This window comes from Nomascus leucogenys, chromosome 12 (genome assembly GCF_006542625.1).
Source record: "Nomascus leucogenys isolate Asia chromosome 12, Asia_NLE_v1, whole genome shotgun sequence".
Taxonomy (NCBI): Eukaryota; Metazoa; Chordata; class Mammalia; order Primates; family Hylobatidae; genus Nomascus; species Nomascus leucogenys.
The window spans coordinates 39,219,441-39,239,108 of NC_044392.1; the positions used below are offsets into that span (position 1 = coordinate 39,219,441).

Below are 19,668 nucleotides of genomic sequence, written 5' to 3' on the forward strand. Positions count from 1 at the left end.
CTGTCTCCCAGATTCAAGCGATTCTCCTGCCTCAGCCTCCCAAGTAGCTGGGATTACAGGTGCCCACCACCACGCGTGGCTAAATTTTATATTTTGAGTAGAGACGGGGTTTCACCATGTTTGTCTGGCTGGTCTTGAACTCCTGACCTCAAATGATCCACCTGCCTTGGCCTCCCAAAGTGCTGGGATTATAGGCCTGAGCTACTGCACCCAGCCTATTTCTGTAACTTTTACAAATTTGAATTTCCAAAGAAAATGTGAAAAATATATAAACCTCAAAAAAACAAACTAAAACAAAACAATAAAAATATTTGCTGACAGAGATTAGGCTGATAAAGGAGAAGAAAAGGAAGGAGATTATTCAGACAGGACAGAGGTTTCCAGGGCTGGAGGGCTGGGGGTAGACAGTGTTGACGCAGAAAACTGACGATAATAAAGACAAAAGAGGACAAACAGACAGCATCACTATAGTATCTCTACTATATTCTTCTCTCTGGGTATTCTCTATCAGGGCCTGCCACTGGGCAATGGCAAGTCAAAAACAATCTTTACACATTTTAATCTTGCTTGCAGTAGACTCCATTCATCTTCCAAAGGGTAACCTAGTTGGTAGTGGAATCATGTGCCTTGTGACATCAACTGTGCTCAGAATGTTTATCCTCTGGACAAGCCAGCCAGCCTCTCCAGAGCAGCCGTGTGATCTCTGTACCCTGCAGTGGTCAGAATATGGAGAACTTCTCACTCCTCAGCATCTCTGGGCCTCCAATCTCTTCCTCCACCCTGAGTGCTTTTCCCGACATCATGTTCTCTCGTGCCACCAGCCTGCCAGGTAAACTCTGGTGCCACTAGGGCCACAAAGATGTGGTTTTTTTGAAGCTTTTAATTGAGTACCCTACCAGATCATGTTATAGGACCACGATTTAGCGAGAAAGTCAAATTACGAATGGGGAGAAAATAATTTTTCAAAATGCTGCATTTGTGGTAAGTAGTTACTGCTGTGCATTGATTTTTGGTAAGGGAAGAAAGGCGAAAACTTTTTTTTTTTTTTGAGACAGAGTTTCACTCCTGTCGCCCAGGCTGGAGTGCAATGATGTGATCTTGGCTCACTGCAACCTCCGCCTCCTGGGTTCAAGTGATTCTCCTGCCTCAGCCTCCATTTATCATCAAGTTTTTCCCCCTAGAGTGCGCATGAAATCTCAAGGTGGCAGTATGTCTACATAGAGTAGAAACTAGTTTTAGCTCTGTTTTGACAAGCTTGGAGAGGATTAGGAGTTAGCCAAATCAGAGACGCCTAAGCAGCAGGGTAAACTGATGAGCACGTCATGAAATAAAGTTGGACACCCTGAGGACTCCCTGTTCAAAATACAGTCCTTAGACTTGCACATCTGCATCATCTGGGAGCTTGTTAGAAATGCAGAATCTCAGGTTCCCACCCCAGACCCACTGAATCAGCATCTGCGCTATTAACCAGATCCCCAGGGGATCCCTATGCACAGTAAAGTGGAGAAGTACTGCTCAGTGGAGTAGGCCTCCTAAGCATCCATTTGTTTATATATATGACATTTATAAATTTGTCCCCCAAACTGAACACAGCTGCTATTCTGGGACTCGAGGCAGGTCAGCTTTTTGTCCAAGTGTCAGCACTCCAGGGTGTGCCATGCTGTGATGGCCCACGGGAACCCTGACTGTGGGTATGAAATGTTTCAACTGGACAATCCTCAAAGCGGGCATGGAACACTGCTCTGGAGCCTGTGACTCTGGGTCCCAGGATGCCTAGGAGACCGGCATTGTGGAGAGAAGTCATCCGTGTGATGAGATGCAGGAGGGTTAGGTGAGGGGCAGGCCAGAAGAGAGGTGTCATCTGGGCCACATCATAAATCCCACTTTCCAGAGGATCTTTCTGAGGCATGAATGAAATGGCCCCATTCAGAATTCCCCAGGATGTCATCCAGAATAGCTCTGCCTGGCTGAGTTCGAGAGGTCACTGTTCTGTTTCAGCTTTGAGATGCCTTGAAGTACAGAGGTTGAGCCCCTAGGTATGCCTGGGGGAGTCCCAGGAAGTGGAATCCCAACCTTGCTCAGCTCATCAGTGTTTCTTCTGTAACCCAGACATTGCAAAGACAGCAGTACCCACTGAGGCATCCAGCCCAGCTCAGGCCCTGCCACCCCAGTACCAAAGCATCACTGTCCGGCAAGGGATACAGAACACAGTGCTCTCACCAGGTGAGGCCTTCACTGACTCCGGGCGGGAATGTGTGAGAGGTTAGGGATGAAAAGGGGCTGCTTCCCTAAGGAAGCAGAGGTGTCTGGAAGCTGGACCCCCATGCGCGGCCTTGTCACCTGTAGCCTCCTATCTGGCCCTTCTTCCTTTGGTAGACACCCACAGGCCTGGGGCTCTCACCTTGCCTCCCCTCTCCTGTCTCTGAAACTGGTGTTCAAGAGCAGCTTCTGGCTGAGTGGGCTGTGGAGGGATCAAGATGAGCAGTGAGGCTGAAAAAAGGGTCACAACCGTGGGTGGCGAAAAGAGGGATTGTGGGAGGCCGCCGGTCTGGCTGTCCACTGGGTCACCTGTCTGTGTCTATCCTTAGAGGAGTCAGTGGACATGGTGTCTCCAGGAAGGGAAGGCCTTGACAAATACCAAGGCTTACCAACTAAAAGCAGCCTCTCCTGCCCCAAGATCCAACGGCCCTTTGTACCCCTAGAAAGAGAATGCAGTGAGAAGAAATGCCCTCGGCTGCTCTTCCCACCGTCTTGCGTCTGCTCTCAGAACTGCAATCGTGGTGGGGTGGAGGTAACCGAGGTCATGCCTGATGTTTGCCTTCTTACCTTTCTGCTCCGGCATCCTCGGCTCCACTGCTCCCTGCCAGAGACTCAGACCTGGTCCTTTCCTTTGCAGACTGCAGCTTGGGGGACACCCAGCACGGAGAGAAGCTGAGGCGGAACTGCACTATCTACCGGCCCTGGTTCTCCCCCTACAGCTACTTCGTGTGTGCAGACAAAGAGAGCCAGCTGGAGGCCTACGACTTCCCAGAGGTGCAGCAGGATGAGGGCAAGTGGGACAACTGTCTTTCCGAGGACATGCCTAAGAGCATCTGTTCGTCCTCTTCCTCCCCAGAGAACACTTGCCCTCGAGAAGCCACCAAGAAATCCAGGCATGGCCTGGACTCCATCACATCCCAGGACATCCTAATGGCTTCCAGGTGGCACCCAGCACAGCAGAATGGCTACAAGTGTGTGGCCTGCTGCCGCATGTACCCCACCCTGGACTTCCTCAAGAGCCACATCAAGAGGGGCTTCAGGGAGGGTTTCAGCTGCAAGGTGTACTACCGCAAGCTCAAAGGCCTCTGGAGCAAGGAGCAGAAGGCCCGGATGGGAGACAGGCTCTCCTCGGGCAGCTGCCAGGCCTTCAATAGTCCTGCTGAACACCTTAGGCAAATTGGCGGTGAAGCCTACTTATGTCTCTAGGGAGATGCCAATAAAGTTAGTCACAGCCTTCTGTCCAGTCTGAGGTCACCCCACACAGCCTGCTGTCCTTCCCAGCACCCGGCTCCCATCACCTTTGGCTAATGGTTGCCCAGCAACACCAGGCACACACCCTCCCCTTTCTCTTTTAAAAATAAAGACAATACCTGAAGTTTGGGAAAATCCTCTAAGGCAGAGGTTCTCAAAGTAAGGTGCCCAGCTGGCAATGCCAGCACCCCCTGGGAACTCTCAGGCCCTCCTCAGACCTACTGAATCAGAAACTATGGGGCTGGGGCTGGCGGTCTGTGTTCTAACCAGCCCTCCAGGTGACTCTAATGCAGCTCAGCTGTGAGAAGCACTGCTCTAGGATTCTGGCCTCTGCTTGGTCCCTATGTGGTCAGTCCTTGCCCCACCCTGGGAAGAAGGGGCTGGATGCCCTTTCCTATTTGCATGGGGAAGAATCTCTGTGGTTTTAAAGGCTTCTTTGATGGTAGATCTTCTGGGGGCGGGGGAATGTGGAGGACAATATGCCTCTGAGTATAAGGCAGGTAAGAGGCAGATGGGGCTGAGCTCACCCGGGGCTGAGCTCACAGGTGCTACCATCATTCACTTAGAACAGCCATCTAGTGCTGGAGCAGAATAGAATCAGTTTTGACCCAGGTGACGTCTTTTCATGGCTGCTTTGAGCCAGGTGAAAATAGGCAGGTAAACGTGGGAACCTATTGCTTCCTGTTACCAAGTAATGTGCCCAGTGGGCAGCCCTGACTCTGCTTCCATTTCTGAGTGAACCTCCTGGTCCATCTGACCCAGAAAGATGGATAAGCATCAGGGATGCAGCAAGGACATCTATCTTCACTGTAATGTGGTTTTTAAAAAGCACCAAATGCTTGCTGGTCATCTTTTCAGGCCTCATTTACCTCTTGCTTCACCTTCCTGATGACTCAGCGGCCCCTCCACTGCAGTGGGCACCACCTTGCAGGGACCCTGGCACAAACCCTCCCCTGGTCTTTGCCTCCCTCAGGGCTTGGCCAGCAGGTGGCGTGGAGGGTCCTCCCTCACCTCCCAAAGGCTTTTCCTCCGGAGTCTTATCTGTGGACTAGCAGAGCTGCTCTGCTTATCAGTGTGCTGCTAAAATCTCATTTGTGGTTCTCTCATTCCCCACAGAGTGGGAGGGAGGCTGGGCTCGATCCCCATCACATCATATGCTGTGAGACCACTGTGGCCCTGTGCCCTCGAGCCATGCTTCTCACCCCATTCTGTCCCCAGCCCCACCCAGCCTGCATCCCAGAGTCCGCTTGACTGCCAGGCTCCAGCTGGGCTGGGAGCCAGGACAAGGTCACAACCTGTCCAGTCCAGTGTGCAGGGGTCTCCAGGCAGCCCTGACATAATTCCCAGGATCCTGTGCCCTGAAAGGGCAGATGAGTGGCTCTGGGCAATCTTTTTAATCCTCACTCTGAGCTACTGTTGTCTCCTGTCCTTTGTCAACCCCATGCTCCCTTCTCTATGGCATCTGTACAACAGGCATAGAACACGCCACGAGAAGGAAAACAATCAGGCCAGGGACTGAGCCCAGGTGCCATGGCACGTGCCCATCCCGCCTGCCAGCTGTTCGTGGTTAGTGTCTTCTCCCTAAAGACAAGGCGTTTCCACATTCCGCACTTAATGTTGTATCAATGTAACCCCAGGAATTTTCTCAGTACAGAGCTAAGTTTTAGCAGAGCAGGAAAAAGCACCCAGCACTGTACTGAGCAGCACAGGTGCAGGTAGAAGGAAGCTCCCTAAAAGGGAAATTGTGCTGTATCCTGGGTCACTGCCAGGCACTCTCTACCAGGTGCTTTTGAAATGCAATCTCATTTACTTTCCATAGTAGCTTTGTATGGCTTATGCTATCCCCATTTTTGAGATGAGAATACAAAACTCAGTTCAGTTCACTTAGCCAGAAAAGAACAGAGGGCATGTGAACCCAGTTGATCTAACCTTTTGAACTTTCTCTCTAGCCTGGGCCTGACGAAGCATCAGGCCTAACACATCCTCTGCCTGCAAAATGGCTAAAAGTTCCAGCCAAAGTGACCTGGCTTCTCTAAAGTCTGTTCTGTGCGATCCCACAGCTCCTCATTCCTCAAACACTCCCTCCTTTACCAGCCTCCTCTGCCCTTTCATTTGTACTCCTTGTAGGGAAGCCTACATTCCCATGAGTCAGGACTTTGTGCTGAGCTGTGTCACAGTGATACCATGATCCCCCACAAGGTAGGTATGAGGAGGAGCTGTTTTGTCCCCAATATGAACATTTTTGGAATGGGCCTATTCAGACTTCTACCAACTACATATTTCAAGCATTTAGTCATGAAGTCAGTGAAATAGTATAATCTTTTTTTTTTTTTTTTTTCCCTTGGGACAGGGTCTCGCTCTATCATCCAGGCTGGAGTGTGCAGTGGCATGATCTCGGCTCACTGCAACCTCCGCCTCCCAGGCTGAAGCCATCCTCCCACCTCAGCCTCCCAAGTAGCTTGGACCACAGCCACTCACCACCATGCCTGGCTAATTTTTATGTTTTTATTTTATTTTTATTTTTTTGTAGTAACAGTCTTTCCCCATGTTGCCCAGGTTGGTTCAAATTCCTGAGCACAAGCGATCCACCTGCCTCGGCCTCCCCAAGTGCTGGGATTACAGGCATGAGCTGAATAATCTTGATTATACAATTATACAGTTATATTGGCAAATACCTACGATGTAGTAATTTTTCAAGCACTCAGAACTTCATGCTGGCCAGGTGAGGTGGCTCATGCCTGCAATCCCAGCACTTTGGGAGCCCAAAGTAGGAGAACTGCTTGAGCTCAAGAGTTTGAAACCAGCCTGGACAACATGGCAAAACCCGTCTCTACAAAAAATATGAAAATTAGCTGGGTATGGTGGCACACACCTGTAGTCCCAGCTACTTGGGAGGCTGAAGTGGGAGGATCATGGAGCCCAGGGAGGTCAGGGCTGTGGTGAGCCATGATCATGCACTCCAGCCTGGGCGACAGAGTGAGACCCTGCCTTAAAAAAACCCAAAAAACAAAAGGCCCCGAAACCCAAAACCAAAAAACAAACTGGCTGCTACTACCCACGTATTCTAATGATATTTGAAGTTTGAAAAAACCTGGGATTGGCAGAGTCAGCAAAAATGGGTATAGACGATAGTTTCCCAATCTCGGGATTACTGACGTTTTGGGCTGGATGATTCTTTGTTGTGGGGGGCTGTCCTGTGCATTGTAGGATATTGATCAGTATCCCTGGCTTCACTCACTACATGCCAGTAGCTTTGTGACAACCAAAAACATCTCTAGACATTGTCAGATGTCCCCTGGTGAGGCAAAATCATCCCTAGTTAAGAACCACTGATACCTCTGATCCCACAGGGCTGATCTATATAAAGTGCAAATGAAGCCACCATCTTCCTCTCCTCCTACAGGGAACTTGTGAATCTTTCCTCAATCCCATACCCTTGGGAACCATGTCACAGAGCTGATGCCACTTGGCTTGGGAAGTGGGGTGGAAGTGAGGGGGAGAGAAGGAGCAGGTGGAATAGAAGCAGCAAGAAAAGACAATGGAAAAGCTTTTAGAAATAAGAAAGGTTTATTTAGCAAAAGCCACTAGACTAGTGACAACATCCAGGGAGTAAGTGCACTTACATTAACAGAATCTTTTCCCAGAGAGTTGATCCAACAGAGTTAATGACACAACAGCTTTAGGAATTAGAGTGCTAGCGGGTAGAGGGTTAGGAGGAAGCAGTCAAGCAAAGAGTAAATAAAAGGAATACAACTCCTAAACAAGATCAGTTGAGAGAAATGAGGCTAGGAAGAGGTTTTACAGAGAAAGCATTGATATAAGCAGGAATATAAGGAATATAATTTTTAATCCCAATATACAGTCCATCCAGTGTGGAGAAATTCTTTCCTGGCTCCATAACTGTGGCAGCCTCCTGTGCACGAGAGTCTGCTGGCACCTGGGGCAGGCTGGGGCAGGCACCAATAAGGTTAGCACCCCTGGTGTCCATTTGTCCTCCATATAGGGCAGAGTAGAAGAATGAAAAAGAGGAAGGCAGAGTTGAGTTAGCAGAGCAAGAAGCAAGGAGGGAGGACAGGGTGACATCGTTGGGAAATCAGGTCTGCAATGTTCCCTTTCCTGCCCTGTTGGCCCTGATGGAGGGTCGGTGGCTGGTGATCCTTCAAGGCTCCTAGATCTGTCCTTTGTCTCCCATCTCCACACACCAAGTATGCACTGGTTTGGGTCCACTAGGGAGGACGCCAGTACACAAACTAGTCCTCCAGGGAGGGCCTGAATTGGGGAAAGGGAGGGGCCCAGGCGGGAAGAAACCACCATGGAACACCCCAAGGGCAAGAGTCTTGGATGGGTCCCAAAGTCAGCAACACAGATAACTAATTTCTCCAATTCTTTAATTTCTCCATTTCGTTTCCTCTATCCAATCTCAAGTTTTTACAGGCCATTTAGAAATGGCCTTCCTCACCCACTCCCTGGCCACATCCCACACAAGCCCTCTCTATCCACATTTCATACACCTAATCCACTGGCCTCTGGCTTTATCCTCAGCTCCTGCTTACGTCCAGAAAACGGACTTTTCACTCCTCTGGAAGTTCAAAATCTTAATAATCTAAGCGGTCTTGGACTCAAGGAACCCTGGGTTAGATTTCATAAGCCAGGTAAGCTCAGCCACACTGGATTCTGACAGCTGCTCATTTAGTTTCATGGATCTCACTTTCCTGGTTCTTCCTTCTCTGTGTAACTGTACCTATTTCCAATGGCAAATTAGATCAAAACAAAACAAACAGAACCATACCTCTCCAACTAAATGCATGTTAGAAAACACAAATCTGTGGCTGATTCAAACACCCTGGAGATCCCCACTCTTTTCTGTCTGGTCACAACCCTACATATATGTACACACCTTCCCTCACACATGTATATATAAACACATGTGTACACACACACACAAAACACACACACACACACACACCACCCGATCCTATTTCCACTGACACCCTGATGCACCAAGGAAGGCTAACATAAAACTGAATTTATTTCCTTTAATTTGGACTTTCTGGGCTATGAGAAAACCAACTGTGGCCATTAGAAGAGGACTGCACTTTTATTTGTAAACATTCTAAAGCAAAGCTAGGGTCGATGAACTCCATTTTGGGACAATCATATCCTTGCCGATTGACCCTCCAATAATACTGCAGTTTGCATCTGTACCTTGTTGTCTAGGATGAAGACTTAATTCCCTGAACATATGACTCTAGCAGGTCTCAGCAATCTCTTCAGGCATTTGAAAATCTGTTAACAGCCACTTATGGCCTTACATGAGCAAAGGAGCTTTTCCTCATTGCCCCAGCCAGCCCATTAAGGAGTGGTGATCCCTAGGCAAAGCCTAGATCATAAAAGATAAGACAATTGCACATGGCACTTTTTACAGGTGTGCTCAAGGCACGCACCCAGAGAGATGGGCCAAGGGTGGCAATGGCTGTGGTCCCTGACCCAAGTGGCAGTGATTCAAAAGAGTGGACAAAAACAGCCTCACAGTCTCAGCTATCAGCCTGCATTCACTCTTTTTTTTCTTTCTCTTTTTTCTTTTTTGCAGTAAAAACTGACCACCACTGCCCAGTGGAGGGGACAGGTTGAGAGGTAAGGCTGGGGGCTCTGGTCCTCTGGGGCTTTCAGAGAGGTAAAGTGCTGCAAAAGCTTCAGCTGGACAGGACACAGGGGGAGGTGAGGGGCACTTCCCAGCTTCCATTTAGATGGGCTGGGCTACAGGCAGGAGGTGGGCAGGGCAGGGCTTTCAAAACAAGAATCAGATCTAAGTGACTTGGAGCAGCAAACCAGCTGTCCTCCCCCTGGGCTCTCACACCAAGGGCCTGAACCATGTTAAAGCTTCAAGGCTCCCTTTGTAGCAACATTCAATGTCTGGCTGGAGAAAACGTTTGGATTCAGTTCCTCTAAAAGCTTATCCACTGTGACACATTCCAATTCCATGCTCACACTACAAGGACTAGCCTGGCTTTTGCGGTCCAGAGCACTCAATCTCTACAATCTCAGCAAGGGCCTGGAGAAGGAATTCCTCTCATAAAGGTAGGGGGAGGGTTAGGCAACTGGTAGCATCCTGATATCCAGAAACAAAGTACCTGAGAAGGTACGGATGGCTTCCCTTCATGGTCGCGACCATGGAGATGGGGAGAGTGAGGGGGTAGGGGGTCATCACAGACAAAGCGTGGGAGCCTGACGATGCAGCAGGTAGGGGCAGGTCCTCCAGCAGCCTGGCAGTCCTGGAGAGAGACCCTCTCCTGAAGCCATGGGCTCTGGAAGGCCCTACCTCCACCACCCTCTAGTCACAAGTAGGAGAGGAGCTGATTCACCTCTGGGAATCCGATTTCTTCCCCACTTTACCCTCCAAAGCAGAATCTCAATCCTTTCCTGAAACCTCACACTCTCCCGGGCCCCGGCTGGCATTCTCCTCGGCAGCGCGCATTCACTGGGCATCCCCTACCCGGGCAGCAGCCAGACACGGCCCCTCCAGCCACGCCGCCGCCTCCATCTCCTCGCCCTCGGCACCTACACGGCGATCTCATCATCCAGGCCGTCGCCCAGCTCCTGCCTCTGCAGGACATTCAGCAGGCGCGGCAGCTCCTCCTGGGACCACGAGTCGCGCTCCTCGCTCTCGTCCGTGTTGGACTCGTACTCCGAGGCGATGCCTGACTCTCGGAACTTGATGAGCTCCAGACCGCCCAGGACCGCCTCGCCCTGCGCTGGGGGCGGGGTGTCCTCGGGCGGAAGAAAGCGAAAGCACTCCAGCTTCACCAAGCAGTCGCGCCTACCTAAGGGGCTGCCCGCAGGGTGGGCAAAGTCAGCCAAGCCCGCGCCCAGCGGCGGCGAATGCAGGTCCTCTGGCTTAGGGGTCGTGGGGTCACAGAGCACGGGCAGGGCTCCGGAGCGGAAGGTGATCTCCAGCAAGCTGTCCTGGGAGCCCACTGCAGGGGAGACAAGAGGTAGCAGAGGGGCAGCGTTAGGCAAGGTTGTTGATTTGGGATGCCCGCCTTCTGTTTTGGGATGCCCACCTTCTGCCCGCCCGTGCCCAGCAAAAGCCCTTCCCAGACCAGCTTAGCAGCACCTCCCCAGACTTTGGATCTCTTAACACTTCACCCTTCCTCCTGCCCCCACATAGCTCCAGACACACCTAGCTGGAGGGGAGGAGCTTTGGGACATGGTAAAGGCGGGGACATGAGAACCATATGATGGTTCTGGGAGCCACTGAAGGCTCTGAATAGGGTTAGTGGTAGGAAAAAGGTACCAATTGAGAGAACCATGTTAGAAGCCTGTGGTAACCTTTAGTACAATCATGTAAATAAGCATTAATTAGGATACAGCAAAGTTTCAATGAACAATCTGGAAAATCCAGAGAGGCTTCCAGGGTGGTAAAGGGCACTGGTTTCCAATCCATACCTCTGGGCTACTTTGAAAATACAGGCTCCCAGACTAGCCCTAGACCCAACGATGCAGGATCTCTGTAGGTTGGACCCAGTAAGATGCATTTTTTAAAGAGCTCATGGGATGGTTTGGGGGAACCACTGGTATAGTCGGAACAGTTTTGCAATCCGATCGAGGTTTGAATCTTGGCTCTGCTCCTTGCTAGGCCTATAACCTTGAGCTAGTTACTTAACCTCCCTGAGTCTGTTACCTCATCTGTAAAATGGCATCCCATTTTTCTGCAGCAGAACTACAGGGATTAAATGAGCTCACATGCAAAAAATTACATTACAGTTTCTGGCACAATATGTGATCAATGGGTATTTGCTGGTCCACAGCCCACACACACTCTGAGCCTGCATACAACCCACGGAAAGGCTCAAGAGGAAGGCGTGAAAATGTATTGCAATCTACAGCTGCCCAGTCCAGCCCTGGGGTGCTGAGTGTAGAGACAGCCTCTCAAGCAGGGGCCAGGCAACCTCTGCCACTGCCCAGCAGAGCGGTGCAGCCAGTGATTCTACTGCCTTATCCACTGAACAGATATACTGCTCCCAGCTTTTTCTATGTGACAGAGTCTTGAAATACATAGCGCAGAATAGTAAACTAAGAAACAATTTGCTGTCTCCCACAGAGCTCACAGAGACCATGACACCCAATAGGTGCCGAGTATACTGTATGTTGATTGCAAAAGCTCTCTGAGAAAGAATTGGGCTGCCCTAGAACATAGAGTACCTGAGCCCCTATCAAATAGAGACTGGATGAGCACATAGCAGTGATTCCGGAGACATTCAAAGTCCAGCCCTGGGCCTGGATTAGAAGGCACCCGAGATCTCCTTTGGGCATGTGATTCTGTAATTCATTAAGTATACTAATGGGGAAACAAAGCTGCCAATGTTTTCTGCTGGAATATAGGGGCAGGTCAGGGGTCCAAGAAAGCACCACCAAAAACTTGAGGAAAGTGACACTCTTTCCAGAGCCTTCACAGAGGAAGCGGGGCTGGGCAGGGCACTGGCTTACTGGCGTTCTGTCCTGACAGCTTCAGTTCCAGCTCTTGCACCTGCTTGACTAGTAGGGAGATGTGCTGGAGCATGTCCTTGTTCTGCAGCAAAAGCTGGTGCACGCGAGCCTGGGCCTCCAGCCGCGCCGCAGCCTCAGCAGCCAATTGGTCCTTCAGCAAGTGTACCTGCAGAGAAGAGGCAGTGGCAGAGAAGACAGGACAGAGAGAAGAGAGGGACATGAATGCACATGAGAGTTGCTGGCAGATGGCCGGTACCAGAGATGCCCTCCACATTCAGTTCAAGAAGAGGCCCTTCATGGGCATCTGGGCTTATCATTCCAGAGGAGGAGCCAAAAGGAGTGGGTTCACTGGCACTGTGAAGCTGTGTGTCCTAAGGGAGGGCCATGATGCATCACTAAGGTACCACTCTGGGCCCCATACAAAGGGCAAGAGGCAGGAAAGAGCCATCGACCCCCTAGCCCTGCCACACACACACACGCACGCACACACACACACACACACGTGCACATATACACACAAACGCATGGTGCTCCATCCCTGCTTAGAGAACTCCTTCAGCACCTAGTATGGCATGCCACGTTGGAGGTGGAAGGGGGCACTCTTTTCTCATCCCGTCTTCTAAAAAACAAAACCAAAACTCATCTATTGACCCACTGGCTAAGAACAGTGTCACAACAGAGCCCATATAATCTTTCTCCTTCCCCCACTCACCCAAACATAGTGAGAAACAGGAAGCACTACACATGGCTTTTTAAATTAGTGAGGCAGCTGTCATCAAGCCACTCTGTAGGCGGCAGCTTCTTTCCCTGTCTTCCCTTTTTATTTGCTATGGCAGACATCTAGGACCATGATTCATACCACATACTACCAGGACCACCTGGTAGGGGTCAAACATTTGCTGCCTGACTCATGAGAGGGCCTCCTCCAACCAGTCCAGAAGGGCTGAGGTGAACAGTTTGTGGCACCCTCATCAATTTCCAACCTTCTTAAGGCAGAGCAGCCGGCAGCGATGCATTCAGCATGCTTGAGGCCCAGTGGTGTCAACAGCTCTGTTCTTGGTGAGCAATACTTATGTGGAGATAAAACTCAGTGGGAGGAGACAGGGGCAACCAGACCAGGACCCTGGTTTGAAGAAACTGAGTTAGAAGGCCAATATCAGTGTTCACACATATATGATTCTTGTGCAAAGAAGTGAATAAAGGGTTCTCCAGGGAGGGTTTCAGAAGGCCCCTGAAGAAAGGGAACTAATGAATTTTTATGGCCTGGACCAATGTAGCTTATGGGGAAAAGGGTATTCTTGTACCAAAACCATGGTGTGGGTAAAGACAGAGCCAGGTGACTGGGGGCAGGAGAGGTGGGACGAGGATGCAGGAAGATGGATGGGGAGTTGAAAGCATTAGCTGATTGTCTTGCTCAGAAAACAAATGCTCAAATTTCTGAAGAGGAGTTTGCTCCAAAGAGATTCACAATTTTAGGGAGTAAAGGGCAGTGCTACCTCACAGTTGGCCACCCCTGGCCAAGTGACTTGCTGGCCCAGGGTGTGCCCCTACCAGTAATGAGCACTCAGATAATTACTCTTGTGGATACAGTGGCTGCCTCCCTCTTGCCCAGATTGGAGGCCCTGACCTTGCTGTTGACCCTATTTCTAATTGAGTGGAGCCACAGGGACATAACGCCTAAGGAATTTAAAGTAAATCTGTCCTCCATAAAGCTGCTAAGGACAGAACTGAGATTTTGGTCAAGAAGTCAGACTCATTTTTTTGTCTCATATTAATTGAGAGAAGATCTGGGGAGGGGTGAGAACAGGTGTGATACAGTGAAATACATGTTTGGTCTTCATCCCTGTTTCCTGACATATAGCTCCCCAAACCCTTGAGATCTCCAGAGTGGTAAGAGTGTTTTTTGTATGCTTATTAGATGATTAGTGGTTGGGGAAGCCCTGGAAGCTTCAGGATGGGGGCTGGTCACAGGAAAGACCAAGGTATGATTAGAGCGTTGGGACTTTTCAGTTCCATGCCCCAACCTCCAGGAGGGGAGGGGCTAAAAGTTAAACTAATCACCAGTGGCCAATGATGTAATCAATCATGCCTACATAATAAAGCCTCCATTAAAAACTCAAAAGGACTGGGTTTGGGGAGCTGCCAGGCAGCTGAACATTTGGAGGTTCCTGGAGGGTGGTGCACCTGGGGAGGGCATGGGAGCTCTGCCGCCCTTTCCACAGACCCTTCCCTATGCATCTCTTCCATCTGGTGTTCATTGGTATCCCTTATAATATCCTTTAAAATAAACCAGTAAATGCAGGTGTTTCCCTGAGTTCTGTGAGTCGCTCTAGCAAATCAGTTGAGTCCAAGGAGAGGGTAGTGGGAACACCAATTTATAGCCAATTGGTCAGAGGTGTAGGTGACAAACTATTACTTGTGATTGATGTCTGAAATGGGGGGACGTCTTGTGGGATTGAGCCCTCAAACTGTGGGATCTGATGCTGCTTCCAGGTAGATAGTATCAGAATCAAACTGAGTTAGAGGACACTGTATGTCGTCGGCAGAACTGCTTGCTTGCTTGGTGTGTGGGAAAAAGCCCCATACATTTGGTCATAGAAGTATGTTGTGACAGTATAGGAGGAAGAAACTGAGTTTGTTTCTTCCTATATCCACTCAACAGGGAAAGAAATGTCAATAATGTTTTAATCTGGATGTCAGACGGTGGGTGGCTATTAAGGTTTTCTCCTCTTTGGAAAGAGAGGCATGGAGAAATTTCAGCTAGGGGTCTCCCAAATCTATTTGGTTCTAAGGAACAGGACAACTGCTGTGGGAAGCCCACAGATAAGCCTCAGAGAAGGGTAATCTTAATCTCGCACTTATGAGTACCGTTACTTATCCCAACAAAGAGTGTCATCAAAAGGAACCTACTGAGCAAATAAAATTACTAAATTATTCATCTTTCATTTTCTTTGGAACCAAACCAACCAGAGAGAAATGTGGAACAAGTCTTTTGGTGGATATAAACAAAGAAAGTAGAGAATCCTGCATACCTCTAACTGGCACTTATTGAGGGCTCTCTGCACACATGCTGCAGAGTCAGTTTCGTTTCTTTTCTTCTTTTTTGAGACTTACTCTGTCACCCAGGCTGGAGTGCAGTGGCGTGATCTCAGCTCACTGCAACCTCTGCCTCCTGGGTTCAAGCGATTCTCCTGCCTCATCCTCCCAAATAGCTGGAATTACTGGTGCCTGCCACCACACCTAGCTAATTTTTGTATTTTTAGTAGAGATGGGGTTTCCCCATGTTGGCCAGGCTGGTCTCGAACTCCTGACCTCAAGTGATCCACCTGCCTCGGCCTCCCAAAGTGCTGGGATTACAGGTGTAAGCCACCATGGCCAGCCCAGAGTCAGTTTCCTGCTTCCCAGTCTGAACATCCCAACAGGACAGGCCATTTGAATGCACCAGACCAGGAGCTGGAGTGCTTGTCTGTTGGGTACTCCCTAGGCAGTTGTAGAAAACTCACTTCTCTCTGGACCTCAGTTTCTCCATCTGTCAACCGAGAGGACTGGCTTGAGGCTCAGACAGTTGATAATTCCACATCCAGGTTGATATCGTGGTCAGTACTAGATGCAATTTGTTAATGGCTCATTGAAGAAAACTCTCAGTTTCTCATTGTGAAGTCAGAGAATTAGAATTGAGGGTGAAGGAAAAGTCCCCTCTTACAGAAGCCAGGAAAAAAGTTGAAAGCTTTTTTTGCAGGTACCCAAGTTCCAATGGTGGAGTACCAGCAATACCTAAAAGAAGACCCTTGACTCAAATGCTTCCCATCGCAGATCCACTGGCACTAAGTGCCATGAGAAAATGCTGCTTGTACCAGATTAAATAAGAGTTTTACCTCTGTAAACCCAGTTACACTATTTCAGGTATTTTCAAGTCCTGTGAATATGTGAGCACTCGCTGCTGCCACTGCCTGAGCCAGCACTAATGAGCCCTCTGCTTCTGCAGCTGTCAAAAGTGGTACTGGGCATAAGGCTCAAACCTCACGCTGTGGCAGGCTGTGCTGCAGGAGAGCCCAAACCAGGCCACACTGAGACAAAATAGCCTGGACTTCTTTTATCTTTGAGGCACAGAGTTTTATAACTATGTAGGCTCAAACTTGAAGCACTGAAACGAGGCAGCGTTATGTGAAGCCTTGGTTTGGGCAGACTGCTACAGCCCTCTGTGCTTTGTTTCCCCATTCATACAACAGGGGCAGAGAGCACCACCTCCTCCCCACCAGATGGGATATTTTTTTGTATTTAGCACGCTTTTCTTTCAAAGAATTAAGCCCCTTTTGTAAAAGTAGACCATATTTCTTTCAGGAAAGGTACAAATTAGTGTCTCCTTTGCAGCACTGTGTTGTCTTTGGCAACGAATGTTGTACTTACATACTAAGTCAGTGATGTGGCACAGAGTGATGTGACACTAAGGCCATGCCCGGAGTGCCAGGGCTCAGATGTCCAGCTCTGCACTCTGGCCTCATCATGACACACAAAAGTTCAGCCCTGCACCCTGCAGCTCTACACTGCTTTCCCAAACTCTGAAACCCACCCTCAACCCACCCAGCCACACCAGACCATTAGCCCCCTCACTCTCCAGCTTACTTGCCTGGACTCCAGCTCCTCCATCAGAAGTGAGGGCAGGGCCAGGCTGAAGTTAGGGAGTAGCAGGCACATGGAAATGGCAGTGGAGAGAACCAGAGCAATTTGCCCCACCACACACTGGACACAGAAGCAGAGGCAGGCGCCGCTGTCTCAGCATGCACATGGCAGGGACTTGGGCAGTGCACGCCAGGGTGCTGGGGACTGGGAGAAGCCACAGGGACAGATGCTAAATAGAGGGCCTGGGGTGGGGATGCAGAGTTTTGTCAGCACTGTTCCTGTAACTACAGCATACATGATTGCGAAGCATAAATAACCAATTCCTTGTTCCTGAACAAGCAGAAGTGGCAGCAGGTAGAGGAGAAATCTTTAAATAGCAATACTGAACTGTACTAACACTTTCCTCATGAACAAGGCCAGGAATTGGCAAACTGTGAATAGACCTGGCTTACTTAACACTTGCCAATCAGCCACAGTGCCCAGATCAGTTCTGAGACTATGTCAGCCCAGCCCATGGCCATGCAGGTGCCAGCTACATCCCAGCTTCGATTCGAGGCTTAGCCATACTCTCATTCACACCCTTGAACTTCTGGTTCACCTAAAAGCAGGAAGCTAGTGCAGCCAGGCAAGCCTCATGCTGGGTCGGAAGAGTGGTCAGAGGGACTTGGGTATTCACTATTTACACACTGAGGTCTAACCTGGAAATACTTAAGAGTCGGTTGAATATCACCTTTGCCCATATACCTTTAAGGTCAGGGCGGGCCCCTTTGAGACCAGCTCAGAACCAATTTAGGGTGAGGCTGGGAGAGGTCTTGTGGTCTTAGACCAAATCAGGACACTGCGAAGGAAACCTAAGCCTGGTCCCCATGGCAACAGCAGAACTAGACTGGTCTGTGGGAAGAAATGGGGGTGGTGGAGGTCGGGGGGGACATAAATAGTGCAACAAGTGACATCAAGGGTACACTTGTCTGCAAGAAACTGTCTTTATCCTTAGATTTTTATCCAGGAACAACATAGGAGGATTTGGATGCTCTCCGAGAGAAGGAAACTATTCCCACCTAAAAGGCTGAGGTCACAGTTTTACTCATTGGAATTCTGGGGACTGCTGGTAGTTTAATAAAGACAGACAGAAGCCTTGCAGTTTGGTGGCAATAGAGTCTGACAGAACAAGTAAGAGCTGACCTCGTGCTGGAAGTGAAATCAGCCCCACCCGCGTAGAGAAACCAAGCTTGCTATACTTGGTCTATTTCAAATGTGTGAAAGACGCCAAGAAGACCCACCTATTAATCCAGCTACATCTTACGTAATTGTTTTTACCCAAGGATACAGACACTAATAAAAAGCCCTTGAATTAAACACTACAAACAAAGTGGAAGAATGAACAGTGTGCAGAGAAACCTCTAACTGAAGGTCAGTTTAGGACTGAATCCATCTGCAGGACAGGAGAGCTGAAAGCCAGCTGAAATGTACAATATCCCTGCTGTGGTCCTGGACAGCAAAAGCAAGATGTGAACAGAAAGAAGGTAGTCAGAGACAGATGGGCATGGCAGACAGAGGTACAAGAGTATGTTCAAGAACCTATCAGATGACTCCAACATCCTGTCCTATCTGATGATTTTGGAAGCCTAAGACTCTCCCTGAAGTCGTCTCACCAATGTGGGACACAGATGCACTATGGTGGCCTTTTGATCACCACACTGCTTGTATTGAGAGTCAAGCAGGGCAACTATATTCAACAGATACCAAGTGAGTGAGAGGCTAAGGGTGCTTAGCCTGTGGACATGTCTAGAACCGAGAGAGGCTCATGAAGCAAATCCCTAATACCACACCCTTTCCTTCCCCTAGATTCATTGTCTTCTAGGAGAGATGCAATTAAAACAGGGCCAGGGCAGGATTTCCCATGGAGACTGACAATTGATTCTATGCCAGAAAACTACTCTTAAGGTTTCATCCTGACTGTGGTAGACCTGTGGTAAGTCACATGTCTTGTTGCTTTGGAGATTGAATGCTTCCTTCCACTGCCACAACACTCTTGTGTGGATTACACATTTGCAAATAGTTTCTCTCTAGTACTTAGCAGTGACTTCGAATTCAAATGCCTCCCTGATAAAATCATATCATGAATATGCATCAAGCCCATTCTTAGATAAATAATAATTACTTGGCAATTGATACGCTGCAAAATAAAAGTATTATGTTCTGTATTCAATGGGAAACTTGTAGAAATGAAATGAGTCTGAGAATGGACCCATGCTGCAGTGCTTAGTCTTTGTGCTCCTGTCAACCGTCACGCTAAGGAGGGGATTCTCAGACTGCTATGCCATCATTAACTATAGGAGATGGCTTCTTTTATTTGACAAAGAGAAATGATTTTTTTCTCCAAATATAAGAAGCCATTAATGACATTCCCCCTCTCCGTTGCTGTTTTGGGAACACCTGCAAATCCTCCTAGCATCATGAGATATCCTTTTGTTTCATGGTAAGACTTTTAAAAAAGACTCCAATAACTCGAGAGCTGTGTCCCATTGACTCTACTCTCCTGAAACCTGGCTGCAAAAGTCATCCATGAGCCTTGCATCTCAGGCCCAGGTCAGGAGACTGTGTTACAAGAAGGTCTTCTTCAAACCCTGAGTCATAGCAGATCCTGTTATGGCCAGGCTGCCAGATGCCTCCTCAAGGTGGAAAGGTGGAAAGGATATCTCTGGCTGGATGATTCAGTCCACTCAAGAGCCAGGACAAGAGTAAGCAGAAGACATAACAGAGAGCAATAAGTGCTTCCTGGAGAAGTCTGCTCCCCGCCATTCTAGAATGCAGAAAACCTAAGTGGTCAACAGTCTGGTCAAGCAAATTTAGAATGTTGATGCAGGCTGCCTTTCCAGATCCTTTACCAATTCTCCCAAGCCCCAAATGCCCCCTCTCCTAAGATCTTCATGCACTCATCAGGCCCTGATCCTGCCTCTCGCCTCAGGATTCAGCCTTGGGTATGAATGAATGTCTTCACCATTCCCTGAGTGCCCATGATAGAGAGGAAGCTCAGACTTCCCAAGAAAG

General features: G+C 49.1%; 2 protein-coding genes across 6 annotated transcripts in view; one reads left to right on the forward strand and one right to left on the reverse strand.

Moving 5' to 3' along the window:
* Nucleotides 1-19,668, reverse strand: part of LOC101175742 (carboxyl-terminal PDZ ligand of neuronal nitric oxide synthase protein) — a 364,946-nt gene that overhangs the window by 9,257 nt on the left and 336,021 nt on the right. For 2 of the 5 annotated variants that reach the window (XM_030824046.1, XM_030824045.1), the window contains exons 7-9: nt 16,625-16,666; nt 11,998-12,163; nt 10,332-10,484 (exon numbers count right to left, since the gene is read on the reverse strand). In XM_030824046.1, the coding sequence (XP_030679906.1) occupies nt 10,332-10,484; nt 11,998-12,163; nt 16,625-16,666 (361 nt within the window). Of the gene's footprint in view, nt 1-7,058; nt 10,485-11,997; nt 12,164-16,624; nt 16,667-19,668 lie in introns of those variants that run through there. The other 3 variants (XM_030824051.1, XM_030824050.1, XM_030824048.1) reach the window with 2 other exon arrangements.
* On the forward strand, nt 38-3,645 carry SPATA46 (spermatogenesis associated 46). Its single transcript, XM_030824052.1, has 3 exons — nt 38-829; nt 2,110-2,223; nt 2,897-3,645. The coding sequence occupies exons 1-3, from the start codon at nt 727-729 to the stop codon at nt 3,463-3,465; spliced, it is 786 nt and encodes a 261-aa protein (XP_030679912.1). The 5' UTR covers nt 38-726; the 3' UTR covers nt 3,466-3,645.